Raw genomic sequence first — 14,355 nt, forward strand, 5'->3', positions numbered from 1 at the left:
AGTGATTGCCTTGCATGCCACACTTCATTAAATCAGCCACTCCACACTTCTTAAAGCAGTATTTCGTAATTATTTAGAAGGATTTTATTCAAAAAGATATCAATTGTGTGGGGAAAATGTATAGCCAGCAGCCTTTTCTGCTGCTTCAGCAGCTTTTTTTAAACATCCTTTTTGTATAAATGATCAGTGTAACACTCTCTGTTGTCTGGAGTTCTGTGCTCAAACACAAGAACCATTATCTTGAGCCTTTATCTCTGCTGTAATTAAAAATGTCACTTGAAAAATTTCCTGTGGAATTCCTGGAGTAGTGACAAGTTGTGCTGTTTTAACTCCTCACAAATTGCCTCTCTCTATTTTATTATTTTATATATATATATATATATATATATATATATATATATATATATATATATTTTACTTTTGTCCAGATAATAAAATAATTTATTACTGTACATCCAGCTGATGTTTGCCTTTGTTCAGTACATGCTGAATGCCAGGCAAATGAATTTGTAATGCCAAGGAAAAAAACCTACTGGAGGTTGATGCAGGCGAATGTTTGCGATCAGCGGGATCTGCCGAGTGTTTGTTTCATTAAGCTCCTACAAGCCACCCAATTATGGAACTCAAATAAATGAAAATTACTTCAAAATCCCGCTTATTTTGTTAAAAAAACTCTGCTGAATTTCAATCAGTTGAGGATGGCTGTTTAGGAATTTTGTTTTGTGAGTAAAAACTGCCCGAAATGAAAGTTCGGTGGATGCTTGAGGAGTTGAACTCGTCGTGTTGTGTGATCCTGGTCACACGAGTGAGGGTGAGAGTTGATGAAAAGGACTTGAAATTTTTGCTTGAAGGTGCTGCCAGGAGCAGTCTTGGACGTAAAAAAAGTTCCTTTTTTGACCTAAATTTTATGAAATTCGATAATGAAATAGTGTAATTTTCTTTTACGGTAGAACACCCTGCAAGGAAAGGGAAAGGGAGGAAAAAACCAAACAGTAAAATGCATTTTCTTCAACTGAGGTGATCTGAGTGTCTTGATCTAGATTTAAATGAGAGATTAGGAAGAAGACCTGATTTGATGTAAAGAAGAATTAAATGTAAATTTCTGAGTGTTGTGGGGTTGTTTAATTTTGGGGTTTTTTGGGGTGTTTTTTGTTTGTGGGTTTTGTTTTTTGTTTTTTTAATTTTTTAGAGTTTAAAATGTGGAAACTTTTGGCTGGATTTTTCAGCTATTTTATATGTCAAGTATATTTCATATCTTTTAATTACTCTGCTATCTACAGCAACATAAAGAAGAGACATTTTTCAGGGAAAACCACTTGCAGGAGATCAAATCCAAGAAAGATGAGGAAGGATCTTCTTTCAGCCTAAGGAAGCATTAAATGCTCTCTCTCTGTTGCTCACCAGAAAAAGGTGTTGAGACTACTATTTTGACACTTTTTTTCCTTTTTAGGCAAAACATGATTTCTCCAATCCAAAAGACAACCATCATGTTTTGACTGTGCCGTATGAAGGATTGTTATGATTGTATGAAGGATTTGTTATATCAATCCTGCTGGAATAATTTGGGGGACCTTGGGAAATCACTTAATGGAATTTGGTCCATGTCTGCATAATCTGCCTTTTTTTATTTTTTTTATTATTTCTTTTTTCCTCAAGTAATTGAAGATGCAGCTTAATAAACTTTTATAAAGATTCCCAGTTGGTTGCTGCGTTTCAGAGGGTTTGGAGCTGAGCACTGAAGTAATACATCTTGTAATTGTCTTTTTTCTTCCCTACCTCACTTAAATGTATTCCCTGGGGAAGAATCTAATGTACTCTAATGCTGGTACCTTTTACAAAGTGACCCGACTCATTAGGATTTGTTCTCCAGAGCTCCCTTGACAACAGACAAATGCACTGAGAATATTGAAGCTTCCTCTCCATCACTCTTTCAAAAAAAAAAAAAAAATCTTTTTGAAACCCAGTGTTTCATAGCTCCATTACTGCTCTGAGTTCCGTGCTCGGTGTCACAACACACGGGTTTTATTCACCGAGCGATTTCCGAGTGTTTCCATGAAAATGAGACACGGTGTGCTTGTCTCAAGTGCTCCACCGAAGGGTTCAAATCTATTTATGGCTTGTGACATGTAAATATTGCGACTTTTCTGGGCCTGAAGTTGTCTTTATTACCTCTGTTGCAACGAGTTCAATAACTATTTTCTCTCCTCCTCTCAAATTGCTGGGAAAGGTTGATTATGGTCCTTCGATCTTCGTGGAGCTTGGGAAATGGATGAAGTCCTTGGGTTTATGGTGTGTTTAGAGGGAGGAAAGCACTCTCCCAGTGCAGGAAAGCTTTTACGTGGAAATTGAGTGCCTGCTGGCTGGTGGGAAAAGGATTTTCCTGGAAAAATGGTTCCATAAAACCAGACGAAAGCCGAGCCAACCAACAGAATTCTCTGCATCTTACTTAAAAATATATTTCATTGAATCAGTTGTACTTTGTATGGCTTAATGAACAGTGGTGTGAAAACTTGTAACTTTTGTGTATTCAGATTTTCATACTGCCATTTGAAATAAACTTCTGGATTCTTTTAGTGAGTATTTGTATTTAAGCATCTTACGAAGCCAAGAGTAAAAACAGCATTTCTGTGGCAGCTTTCAAAGGCGCTGCTCTACTTTGAAACTACACTTGTAGTAAAATATCTAGGGGTGGGGTAGCCTTATTGTTTTGGGTAGATAAGAGTTGTGTGTTGTTTTGCCTTTGCCTTTTTCTCCCAGAAAGACAAGAAAGCAGACGCTCAAACCACTACGCTAAATTTGGCAAAACGGAATTCGGCAAACGTAAAACCACTACAGCTTGGCAAGTAGGTTTTGAAAATTTCTCTGAGCCTCAATCTCCTTGCACCTCCTTTGCAGGTTGAAACAAGAGCAAACGTACGTTCGGGATGAGTTTGGCAAGCTCCTGGAACGGGAGAGGATCTCCTCCAACGAGCACCTGACTCGAGCCATCCTTCGCGAGAGAGCGGCCACGGAGGAGGAGCGGCAGAAGGCTCAGCGCCTTGTGAGTCCTCTAACTTCACACAAATCACAGATTTCCCGAGCAATTCTCTCCTCAGGCCTATTGGTACAAGAGGAGAGCAGGTCTCTTCCCGTTATTTCTTGTTTTTTTGTCGTGATCAGGTGTGGTAATGCACTCCACACCCCCAGCAGGTGTTCCCAAATAGGGAAAGAGTTTCAGTTCACCTCTAGATATTTTAAAGAAGTTTACCTGGATTTTTCCAGACCCTTCTGACAGTAATTGGCTCAGGGCCAAGAGATAAGCACCGATTGGACCTTGTCACCCTTTTTTAAATCCTGTATCTCTCCTTATTGGCAGCAGGCCAGGTTTTCCCTCCTAAAACATTCAGTATTTAGGAAGGAGCACAAAGGAAGTAAAGGGCTTTTTGGAGTGTTTCTAGCAGGGTGTCAGAGGTTTCCTCAGACACCTGTGAGTGGCTTATCTTTTGTTTTCTGTAACATTTGTTATTTTGATATTTTTCTTGATTAAACCTTTTACTTTACGAAACACCTCAGAAGAGCAGTCTGGCTAATTAATTTTAGCCACTTCTCTGGATGGGCTGGACCCTCAGAGGTTGATACATTTACACCTGGTTCATTACACTCTGACCATGTGCTAACCTGTATCAACCAGGTAGCAGCGTGTCATTTTATTTTGCTCAAACATTCCTTCTTATAAGAGCTTTTGCTGCTCGTTTCCAACTTTGGAACCAGCTTGGTGAAAAATTCTGTTTAAAAGGATCATCTCTCGTTAGAGCTGACGTATCAAACCTTCCTGACAAGGAAATTGGAACATATGGTTGGCTGTTTTCCTGGGAAAACTGACATTATACAGTTCAGTCCATTTCAAATGTCTGACAGATTTATAACTTCCTTTGTAGAGTGTTTGCTTGCTTTAGTGAGTCTCTATTGACTCTTCTTTCTAACAATAATCATTATTCTCTGAGATGGGAATATGCCTTAGAAATGTAAATATACTTGAGTGTGAGTGCTAAAGAAATTGGTATTTTCAAGGCAAAAAATTAAAAATACTTAATGTGAGCATTGCTATGAAAATAAATGGGAATTACTTATGTCACCAGCAACATAAATATTTGTTAGGCCCTCTAAATATGGAGGAAAATCCAAGGTTTTTAAGGTTTATGGGTTGGTATCTTAGTAATCAATCACTTCAATATTGATAGCTTCCTCTATGCTGTGGGAGTTAAAATCTGATCTTCATGTTATTTTTCCAAATCCCAATTTAAAACCAAACCAATTCCACCTCAGTGTTCGTTGGTGTCTTTTCCAGCCATTTCTGGATGTTTTTCTACCTCTGTGGTGATATTATTGTTGAAGAATAATTTCAGTGTTGTAAACAAATGTTGAATATTTTGTCATTGTAAAACATGGGAACAAAGGAGAATGGAAAGGAATTATGACCAAGGTACAGGCTTAGTTATGTGCTTTAAATCCTTGGATTCTTAATATTGTCTGGGAGAGATAAGGGTTTTGTGGCCTGGAGCTAATGAGGAGCTGAAGATTTATAATGTAGACTGTGATTTGCATAATTACTGGGGGTTTGCATCTTTTTCTCCCTGTTGTGGTGATTTTTGGAAGCACAAGCTTGATTTCTCCTCTGCCAAATGCTCAAGAAATTCCTTGTTATGGATATGAAGCTGCTTTATTTAGTTATTTTGCTGGTTAATTTTCATTTGCTTCAGAATATCAAAGTTAGCAGTTGGGTCATCTCGGTTTTGATCAATCTTCCCGGTTCCATCTGTGTGATTTGGAAATATCTGGTGGTTTTTGGGTGCTGGTTTGTTATCACCGCTGCAGATTTGCCATTTCCACTGTTGGCTTGTTCATTCTTTGAAGTGTGTACTCTAAGATTACAAAATAGCAAGAAGGTTTTGTCTGTTTCCTTAAATACGAAAATACTGGGTAATTCTTACCTTCCTATAAGTGAACTCTTTTATTTTCCTGTAATTGGTCAGATTTTATTTCTTTGGCTTCACTGCTTACCCCACCTGAGCATTTATTTCCTGTATCAAAGCTGAATTCAAAATCTGTACCACAGGGAAAGGCACTTCTGTGTATCCTTTGTCAGGTACTGTGAGGAATTCTGTATTCTAGTAAACAGCAGGTTTGTATTTTATGGAGCCCAGATTTGATTTGTCAGACTCTTCTTGGAGAAAAAACAAAAGTGTTCCCAAAGTGCCGGTGGCAAAATAAATTCCTTTGCTGCTGCTGAATTGTTCAGATAGTGCAAGAGAAAAGAAATTACAGTGAGAAAGGAAGAATTTGAGTTTTCCTTTGTAAAGGGTGCTAATTCAGGTTTTAATAAATAGAGGTAAAATGAAGTCATATTTCCCATTCTTGAAGAATTTTAATACCAGTGCTGCTTATAATCTCAGAAAGAAGAAATCTGTGGTGTTAACACCCCCAAAAGTTAGAATTAGCTCTTTATACAGACGAGGAAGAACAAAGGATGGAATGATGTGTTAATACCTGAACTGCTTTTGTGCTGTGACATGTCCCAGGGAGTTCCCTCAGTTCAGGGAGGCTGGCAAGCTCCTGGTGGGATGTCAGCTCCCACAAAAACGTATTTTGAAGCAATCCAAAGGTTTGCAAAGGACACATTGTGACATTGTGCCAGCAAAAGTAGAAATTATTGTTCAGAGTGGAATTTCCAGACCCTGATCCAAACCCTGGAAATCCCTTGTGGCGTCAGTGTGAGAATTTAATCAACTGTTGGTGCTTAACTCAGCAGAAATTAAGGCAGCTGCTGTCAATTCCTTTAGCAATCCTTGAAATGCCCCTGGCTGGGAATATTTTGGACACAGCCTGGCTTTCCTTATCCCACAGATTTGGGGTTGTGTCTTGGAAGAGTGACGCTCTCCAGGTGCTGGAGAGGTCTTGGATCTCCTCTGGCTTCTCCCTCATCTCTGGCTGTGCGATATTTGATCCTGGAATGAGCTGAACCTGGGAAGAATGAGGGTGGGGAGGTCCTGGCACAGTTTTCCCAGAAAAGCTGCGGCTGCTCCATCCCTGAAGTGTCCAAGGATGGGACTTGGAGCAGCCTGGGGTAGGGGAAGGTGTCCCTGCCCATGGCAGGTGGTGGAATTAGATGATTTTTGAGAGCCCTTCCTACCCAAAACATTCTATAATTCCAAGATTATCCTTTTTTTTTTTTTCCCCCCTCTGCTTTTCTTCAGGGCTGTTTTCAGTGCTCTCAGGGTTGGGTTCAAGGGGTGCTTTGGTGGTAAAGAATTTCTTTATTTTCTTCTTTGCAGTTCTCCTTTTCTGTCGTGTCAGTGCAGATACAAACTGAGGCAAATACTTCACAAACCCATCTCGGAGCCCTTTCCAAATGCAGCCAATCTGCTTTATAACAACTCCAAAACCATTGAGGAAATTGCAGTGTGTGTGTGTGGAGGGCAATTGTCAGGGGAGCAAAATGAGAGCTGCTTGAACTGGCCTTGCCACCGAACGAGGTGGTTTTGTACCTTCAGCTTTACTCACTTTGGAGACGTGACATTTGCAAAGCATCTCAGTGTGATTTCACCAAAGGACAAAGTGCATCGTGTGCTTGAAGTCAAGAGCTGCAGCTGGTTAAAAATACTTCTTTTTTCCACACGCTCTTAGTGTGGATATGATGGTTTTTTCTGCCCGTCCCTCTTGAGAAAGGGCTTCAGAATAAATCAAATCTTTTATTTCAGCCCAGCCATAAAGAATTTTGATGGTGGTGTGGTTCTCTGCAGCAAAGGCTGAAGCTGAAGGTTCTTATGATGGCTCCAAGAATACTTTTATGATATTTTATCACTTAGACGTGTTCTCTGCCGTATTTATTATTGGAGGTTTTTGCTGCAAATCTAAAAGTTGGGCCTACTTGAGTTGGGCACAGTCTTGTGGAGTGGCTTTCAATGTGGTGGCTTTGCCATAAATAGTTTATTGATGTTCCATCACTTGAGTCATTATGAAAGTCAGGGTGAGACGAGGAGAATATGGAGTAGAAAATCAATAGTTATCCAAAGTGCAGAGGACCTGTTGTATTTCCATCTCCTGATAATGACCTGGAGTTTACTGTGAACACATTTGCTCCTCTGTCTGGGCTGAAACGAGTTGTCATTAGGAGCCTGTATGTTAGAAAATGGTTTTATTGAGCTGCCAATGACATTAAAGTCTCATTTCCCTTTGAAGAGGCACAGAAATATTGTTCTGTTCATGTGCTGTAACCAGAACATTAAAATTTGATTATTGCTATCATTAGAAGTCTGTATCCATACTAATGCAATTATATCTATTTGCCCGTGTGTTGTTCCAGGCTTTCATTGAAGCACCTGTTTGAGAGTGAAATCTGTTGGTGCTGAGGAATCTCATTGTTTTGTAAATTATTTTCCGTGCAAGAAGTTCTATCAAAAAACTCCTCGCTCAAAAAAAAAAAAAAAAAATCAATGTGGTAGAAGTATCTTTATATTAAAAAGCACTTTTTTTTTTTGCACTTTAGGTCACTGTGATAATCAGATTATTGGAGATTTTTTTCCCTAGCAAAATCCTATTTGAGATGTGAAGTTCTTTTACTTCTCTGAGCCCTGAAATCAATAGACAAAATACATTCCTGGCCATATCAGAGCTGAAGTGTGTTGAGTTATGTGAGGAGGAAATCTGACCTGTTGTCATAATTGAATACAGGTTGTTAAAATGGAGTCTTTTGCTCCTCTCTGCCTGAACTGGTTTGGTGTTTTCCCCATCACCCTGGGGTGACTGGTCCCAGTCAGTGCTGGGCAATGACCTCCCCTTTGGGGCTGCATTTATTTTTCCTGTCCTCAATTCATTGACTTTGTCGTGAGGATGTTCCCTATTTTCCATAAACAGATTAAATCCTGACCCTTCCTGCTCTTTCCAGCCAGGCCTGGACAAACCATATTTTAAGGATGACTTCACTAGGAAATACCAGGGGGAAGAATTAAATGAGTTAAGGCATTAGTTCTCAGGAGAAAAGTCTGTTTACAAACCTGCAGTATTTATTACATACCTCATTTAGCTCATTCATCATTTTAATAGAAAAATGAATCTTTTTAGATGATTCTGAAATAATCTGAGGTAAACTACACAGCCTGAGGCAAAACAGGATTGCTTGTTGCAGGGACGGCTTTTGGAGAAGCAAGCACGAGCAGAGACTGTAATTCACAATTTATGGCAGTAAAAGTACTAAAGGCTCATATTTGAGCATGAGATTTAAGGTTTGGGAAGCACATGGTACGAAATTAAATCTGCTGGTGGTTGTTTTGTCTCTTGTTCCTCAGTTTTATAATTTAGAAAGTAGAAATATTTCATGGAACCTCGTTGAAAGTGGAGATTTGGGGAGTTTCACTCATAAAATTCGATTTAGTCCTATGCACATGGTTATTTTTGTGATGTTTTTATGGCTTGGAAGTGGCAGTTTTCTTGCAGCAAAAACTCTTTTTCCTATGGGCAAAAGGAACCTGGATTTGGTTGTTCCTGTCATGGAAGACAGGAGGAAGAAGGTATTTTGGAATATTGAGGATGGGATCTATCTTTTTTTGTTTGTTTTGTTTTGGGGGAAAGACATTTGGTTGGTTTTTAGAGAAGAGACTGGGATACAATGAGCAAGACATTTATCTTTGGAATATACACAATTCTACTGCACTGACTGCACTCATATTCCTTGGAATAAACAGAATATTGCTCCTTTGGTTTATGTCTCTCCTGGCACACACTCCTTCTTCCTCTCCCTATTTTTTTGGTATTTCTACTGCAGCACTGAAAGGTTGGGATAGAAATTCAGATATTTGGGCTAGGTCTTTTAGGGGATCTTGAAGAGGTGATACGAAACTGCTGCGTGAGGTAGAAACTCTTGCTAAACAAATAAAGTTGATAATTTTATCCCCAGTAAGGAAAAGGGGCTGGCTGTCACATATTTGCAAATCATGAGTGATTTTTTTACCTGGTCTTGAAGAAGTGAAGGCTCATTTGATGTCTAAAATTAGTAAGTGAAAAATTTTTCCTCCACCTTGATAGAGGAGAACGGTAAAAAGAATTCAAAATAGCCTGTGGGTGGTGCTGGAGTTGGAATCCCAGTGTGATATGTCACATAAACTGGCAAATAAATGTTTTATTTCCTCGCTGAAATTGCCATGAAGGGCCTGGGAACCACAAGTTGCCTTTTCCTGGATCTCTCTTCTGTCCCTTTACAGCGTCCATGCTGACATTCAAAATATTTGTTTCAGTGGAACAACAGAAATAATTTTCTCCTTCCTTCAGCATTTCACTTGGCAGCATGTTATAGATGTCTTTTTTATAATTTTTCTATGTAACAGTTAATGGCTTTTTTTTTCCCTCTGTGTCAAACTTTGACAGACAGGAAAACCACAGTAAAATGAGAATTTTGAAGGCAAGCAAAGTACAGAGAAGGAGCATTTATTCCCTTTAAGCTTTCTTGTTGAATGGTGAATATGTTTTGATAGTCAAGCAGCATTTAAAGCATGTTATTTTTTAATTCTTATATAGCAAACCCTAAGATATTTGACTGAAGCAAAATTAATCACTGTGTTATTTCGGCATTCAGATGAAGATCTAGTGCTTTACAAAGCCTGCTGCTCCATCAATTTGTTCTTTGGGTTGAATTCAAATTGAGTTCATTTTTATAGATTCACTGCATAATACTCTGCTCTCTCCTCCCTCATTCATTAACCAATTTGTTCGTGCTACTCCCTTTTTATTGAACGGTAACAGAATTGCCGTGCTATCTCCCCAAATGAATATCATCATTCCTTGTCACGCATGGGCAAAAAGTAAGGCTAATAATCCCTTTTTCCACACACCTTCCCCCCTTCCAGGGACAAGTCTTGTTTCTGCCCTGGAGGTAGCACCAGAAGAACGTTTTAAATACCGTTCTTTGTCTATAAATATTCCAAGCCAGGCTCCTTTTGATTACTTGTGGGCCTTTGGAGCTCGTACACCCTGCCAGTCGTGTGACACAACAAAAACCACATCAAAGCCTTGTCAAGGCTTGTCCTTGTACATGACACGCTACAAACGCATGCGAGGGATTAAAACGTGTTCGTGTGACACCAGGCTGGAAGCACGACGGCGCCGAGGCTCCTCCACTCGGCGAAACAATCGCCCGGGCCTCTCCGACTCTTGACTTTTATTCAATATTTCTTTGCTCTCAGATGAAGCTGGTTTTGGGTAGGGATATATTCATTTGTGTCTCCTTTGATGCCTTGGGAAGGTTGAGCTGGAACAGAGACTGGGCAGAGCTGGAGAATAAAGCAGATATTTATTAAAAGGCCTTTAGGGTACACCTTGGGCTGGACAAGAGCCTGGCCAGGGCTACACCCAAGGTGGACCCAAAATGGGCACAAAATGGACGAGCGGTCACGAGGTTTTACACTTTGATAAGTTTTGGTCCATTTGCATGTTGGGGTTTAATTGTCCAATTACAGCTTCAGGTTATGAAATCCCCTCATCCTTGTTTTCTCTCTTCAGTCCGCCCTTGTTTGTGCTTTTGGGCCTGAAAACTTGTAACCATTTTCCTTGGTGTCCATCTGGGAAAAGATTTGTTTTGTCCCCCTATTCTGTGCAGAGAGCTGGGTGACACTGAATGTGAGGCTCAGAACTGCACCCCTGGGCAGCACAGAATCTGAAAAACATGGAAGTTCAAAGTTGAGGCATCACCTTTAGGGTGCTCTGGTTGTCCTCATTTCGGGTTGAATTACCAGGTTTAGGTGTTTTGGGGGACAGAGGGATGAAAATCAGGCGCTTTGTTTTATTGCTGTTTTCAGGAGTGGCTGAGGTCACTTGGTTTGCTCAGCTTGGAGAATAGCCTGAGGGAAGTCCTTTTTAGATGTAATTTTAAGTTTTTAAGGGTTTTTAAATATTTTTTTACTATCTTTTCATGTCAGTGGCTGTCTGGAATTTATTGAGGTGCTCAAGTGTTGTAGCAATAGGTGCCAATATAGCTAAAGCAAGTGCACACAAATGAATTAAAAAGGATATTTCAGGGAGAGGATGAGGAAAAAACGTGGAATGTCACGGTGAAGTCTGTAGGTTTTGGGAGGTTTTATACAAATTTAAGAAATCTTTCAGTCCTGTCAAGTGTTATATGATCTGTTCTGTGGTAGCTGTAGTACGATGTGCCTGGAGGAAAAACTGCTCTGCCTCTTTTTTTTTTACAGAAAGGAGGAGTTTAATGTAAGGCTTAATAAATTGGGGATGTTAAAACACCCTTCTAGTTCAGTAATAAGAATTATTCTCCTGATAGCCCACTCCTCTTAAGGCTGAGGGTCTTTAATTGCACTCAGCCCTGCAAAGCGCAGGAGACTTTGGAGTTGGAAATTCAACCTCCTGCCAGGAATTTGGAGTTCATGTGCACAGTTGGGTGTTTGAGGAATCTGACACCTTGCTCCCAATGGAAAACAAAAATAAACTTTCAATAATGTATATAATATAAAGATTTAATGACAAAGAGGCACCATCCACTTCGCACAAGACCTGATTTGAACAAGTAGCTAACAAAACTTTAATTTTGAAAGCAGAATTTGGTTTCAGCTGTCAATGCCGTAAAAAATTTCACACAGGAGTGGTCTGGGAGAAGTTTGTCCACATAAATTCGGGGTGGCTGAGGCAAAAGAAGGTGATAATATTTCTTGTCTCATTACTTTCAGTAATTTATTAAGAGTTTGGAAAATCCACCCCTCTGATAACATAATAAGATACTGCAGTGTCTTTTTTTTTTTTAGAGATCTTTGAATTCAAATCACGCTTATAAATAAATAAATAAACCTCATTACTCCTCATTTTCCTAATTATCATGCAGATAAACAGTGGGAATCGTGACATTAGGATAAGTAAGTGGCTTTTGATTTTGCTTCAGAGGAAGAAAGTCTTGCTGTCCCCCCTTTTTTCCCCCCTTGGGCCATGCACGAGTAATAAATGAGCAAATCCAGAGTAGTTTCTGATGGATGCTTAATGGGGCTGTGCTGGAGCCAAGGGCTGGTTTCTGCAGCAGCTGTCACAATTCCGAGTCATTAACACACCTTGAGTGCTTGCATGCCAAAATCAGGGCATTTCAAATCCATAATAAAGGCACAAAGCCACGACTTTGAGAAAGGACTTTGGGGCGCAGGTGAGCGGTTTTGGGCTGAGGGAAGAGTTGGAGTGTCAGCATGAAGAGTGTGAGTATGAATTGAAACAGTTGAAGTAATTTTGGAGGTTACAGGTTGACTTTGAAAGTTTTTTTTATGTCTTTAAGCCTGTGAAGAATCCAATGAGGGACTTCTGGACCCGTTTGCTGGGTGGTTCCTGCCTTTGGAACCAGAAAGCTGCTTGGAAATCTTCTGGAAGGGAAGAGAATTATTGTGTGCAGCAATAACGAGTCATTTCCAGTGCGTAAAACAACTGAAATATTCAAATATTTCAAATACTCAAGTCATGCCAGCAGAATCACAGCAATGGCTTCATGCACATAATATTTTGGAGTGAGGAAATACTTCTGTGGAATAACTCTCAGGTTTTCATGCACTGGAAAGAAGGATAATTAGTGGGGGTTGTTTCTGCCTTCATAAAGGGACATCTAAGAAGTGCTCAGATGGAGAGGTCAGCTGGCTCTTTGTTTTACATCGTAGTAACTCATGTCATATTTTAATTTTCCTGCTCACTTTTATCTGCCTGTTTGAAGCATGAGAAAAAAAAAAACCCAAACCCTTGTAGTTATTCCTTTTCAGAGTAATGATGTAGGAAGGAGATACTGAACTTGAGCAAATCATTCTTTGAACCCACTACCTGCGAGCGAGGGAATGCACGGCACAAAAATAGCAACTTTTGATCGGTCTGGAAAGTTAATTTTAAATTTTTCTACCAACAGACTCGACCTTGAGGAAAATAAAGGGATATTGACCCTCAGCACATCTGCAGGTGACACCAAGCTGACAGAGAGTAGGTTTGGATTGGAGATCAGGGAAAAATTTTTCCCTGTGAGGGTGAATTGGATGTGGAATATCATGGAAAAAGCTGTTTGTAATTATTTATTCAGAGTGCTGACGGTCTGGTGCCTGAGAATGGGTAAAGGTGATAAAGAAATGAGATTTAAAGATTACAGAAATACAAAGTTCAGAACTGAAGTTCACCAGAGAAGAAATATCACATAAAATAACTCCTGAAATCATGATTTTGCTGTCTTTTGCTGTTTTCGTGTCGCTTGCTTGACGGTAATGTTCTGTTTTAAAAAACAAATTTTCCTTTTCTTCATCTTTCTAAAGTTCAGATAAGTTTTTATCACATTTTAGATATTGAGGAGAGGAATACAACTCCTATTCCATGTGAGCTGCTAGACAAACCCAGGACATCATTTAAGCTTTCCAAGTTGTCCTGAAAACAAGAAGTAGTTTTGACTGTTGGAATTGTGACTCAGTGCTGGTTTTGTGTAGGCTCATATGTGAGTTTTAATTCTTCTTTTTAAATGTGGCTATTTCTTTCATAAATTCTGCTCTTAAATTGGTTTTTTTGGACTTGTTTCTGTCCGAATTTTTCCCAGTATCCCACTTCTTTCTCAGATCTGTCTCTTTCCATCTCTGCCAGCTCCTGGAGGTTCCTCCTTCCCTTGATCCCCCCAGTTCTTCATTTTTTGCTTTCTTTTTCTCCAGCTCTCTCCCTTTTTTCCCCTCTCCTTATGGAAGAACAACAACATCCTTTTGTCCGTATCTTCAGGACAAACTTCTGCCTCTTTTCTCTGATGCCTGGGAGTTTTTTGTCCTCTCGGCCTTTATTCCCTGATGTTGCAATGTTCTAGAGTCGGTGGAAGGAATAATTACAAGCAGAATTCCCTATAAATCCCTGCATTCCTGGGAGGACTTTTTGTGTTCTACAAAGCTCTGGAGATCTCTGGGCTCCCTTTTTTCTATTTCATTTTATTTTTTCCCCAGTGTCTTATGGACGTGGTTAAGTTAAATTTGACTTTATTGGACGTAAAAGGAGGAAATGCCCTGAAACTGTCACGGTGGGCGCCTCTCTGCTGGCTCTAACCAGATTCCTCGGAAACTCCATAAATGCTGAAATTTCTCAGCAGAAGAAAATGAAATTCTATTTAATATTAGTGAAGGGTTTTCTCTCTTTTTGTGACATGGATGAAATGAATTTGGCTTAGGCCTTCAGAAAAGGTGGAGATGAAGCGTGGAGCATCTTTAACTCTCTCTCGTGCTTCTAGAACTGTAGCTTGAGGGTCTGTGGAGTGGAAAATGAATGGAAAGTAATTTTATTTTATGGAGAGAGTGACACAAGGTTTTTTTACTGGTGGAACAGTAAGGAGACAACTAT

At 39.6% G+C, this 14,355-nt stretch overlaps 1 protein-coding gene across 3 annotated transcripts in view; it reads left to right on the forward strand.

Moving 5' to 3' along the window:
* CHCHD3 (coiled-coil-helix-coiled-coil-helix domain containing 3) overlaps positions 1 to 14,355 on the forward strand; it is a 127,666-nt gene that overhangs the window by 33,012 nt on the left and 80,299 nt on the right. For all 3 annotated transcript variants that reach the window (XM_066182655.1, XM_066182657.1, XM_066182656.1), the window contains exon 4: positions 2,896 to 3,040. In XM_066182655.1, the coding sequence (XP_066038752.1) occupies positions 2,896 to 3,040 (145 nt within the window). The remainder of the gene's footprint in view (positions 1 to 2,895; positions 3,041 to 14,355) is intronic.

Source organism: Chamaea fasciata, unplaced genomic scaffold (genome assembly GCF_029207755.1).
Source record: "Chamaea fasciata isolate MVZ Bird 193981 ecotype frontalis unplaced genomic scaffold, bChaFas1.0.hap1 SCAF_5, whole genome shotgun sequence".
In the NCBI taxonomy this organism is placed as follows: Eukaryota; Metazoa; Chordata; class Aves; order Passeriformes; family Sylviidae; genus Chamaea; species Chamaea fasciata.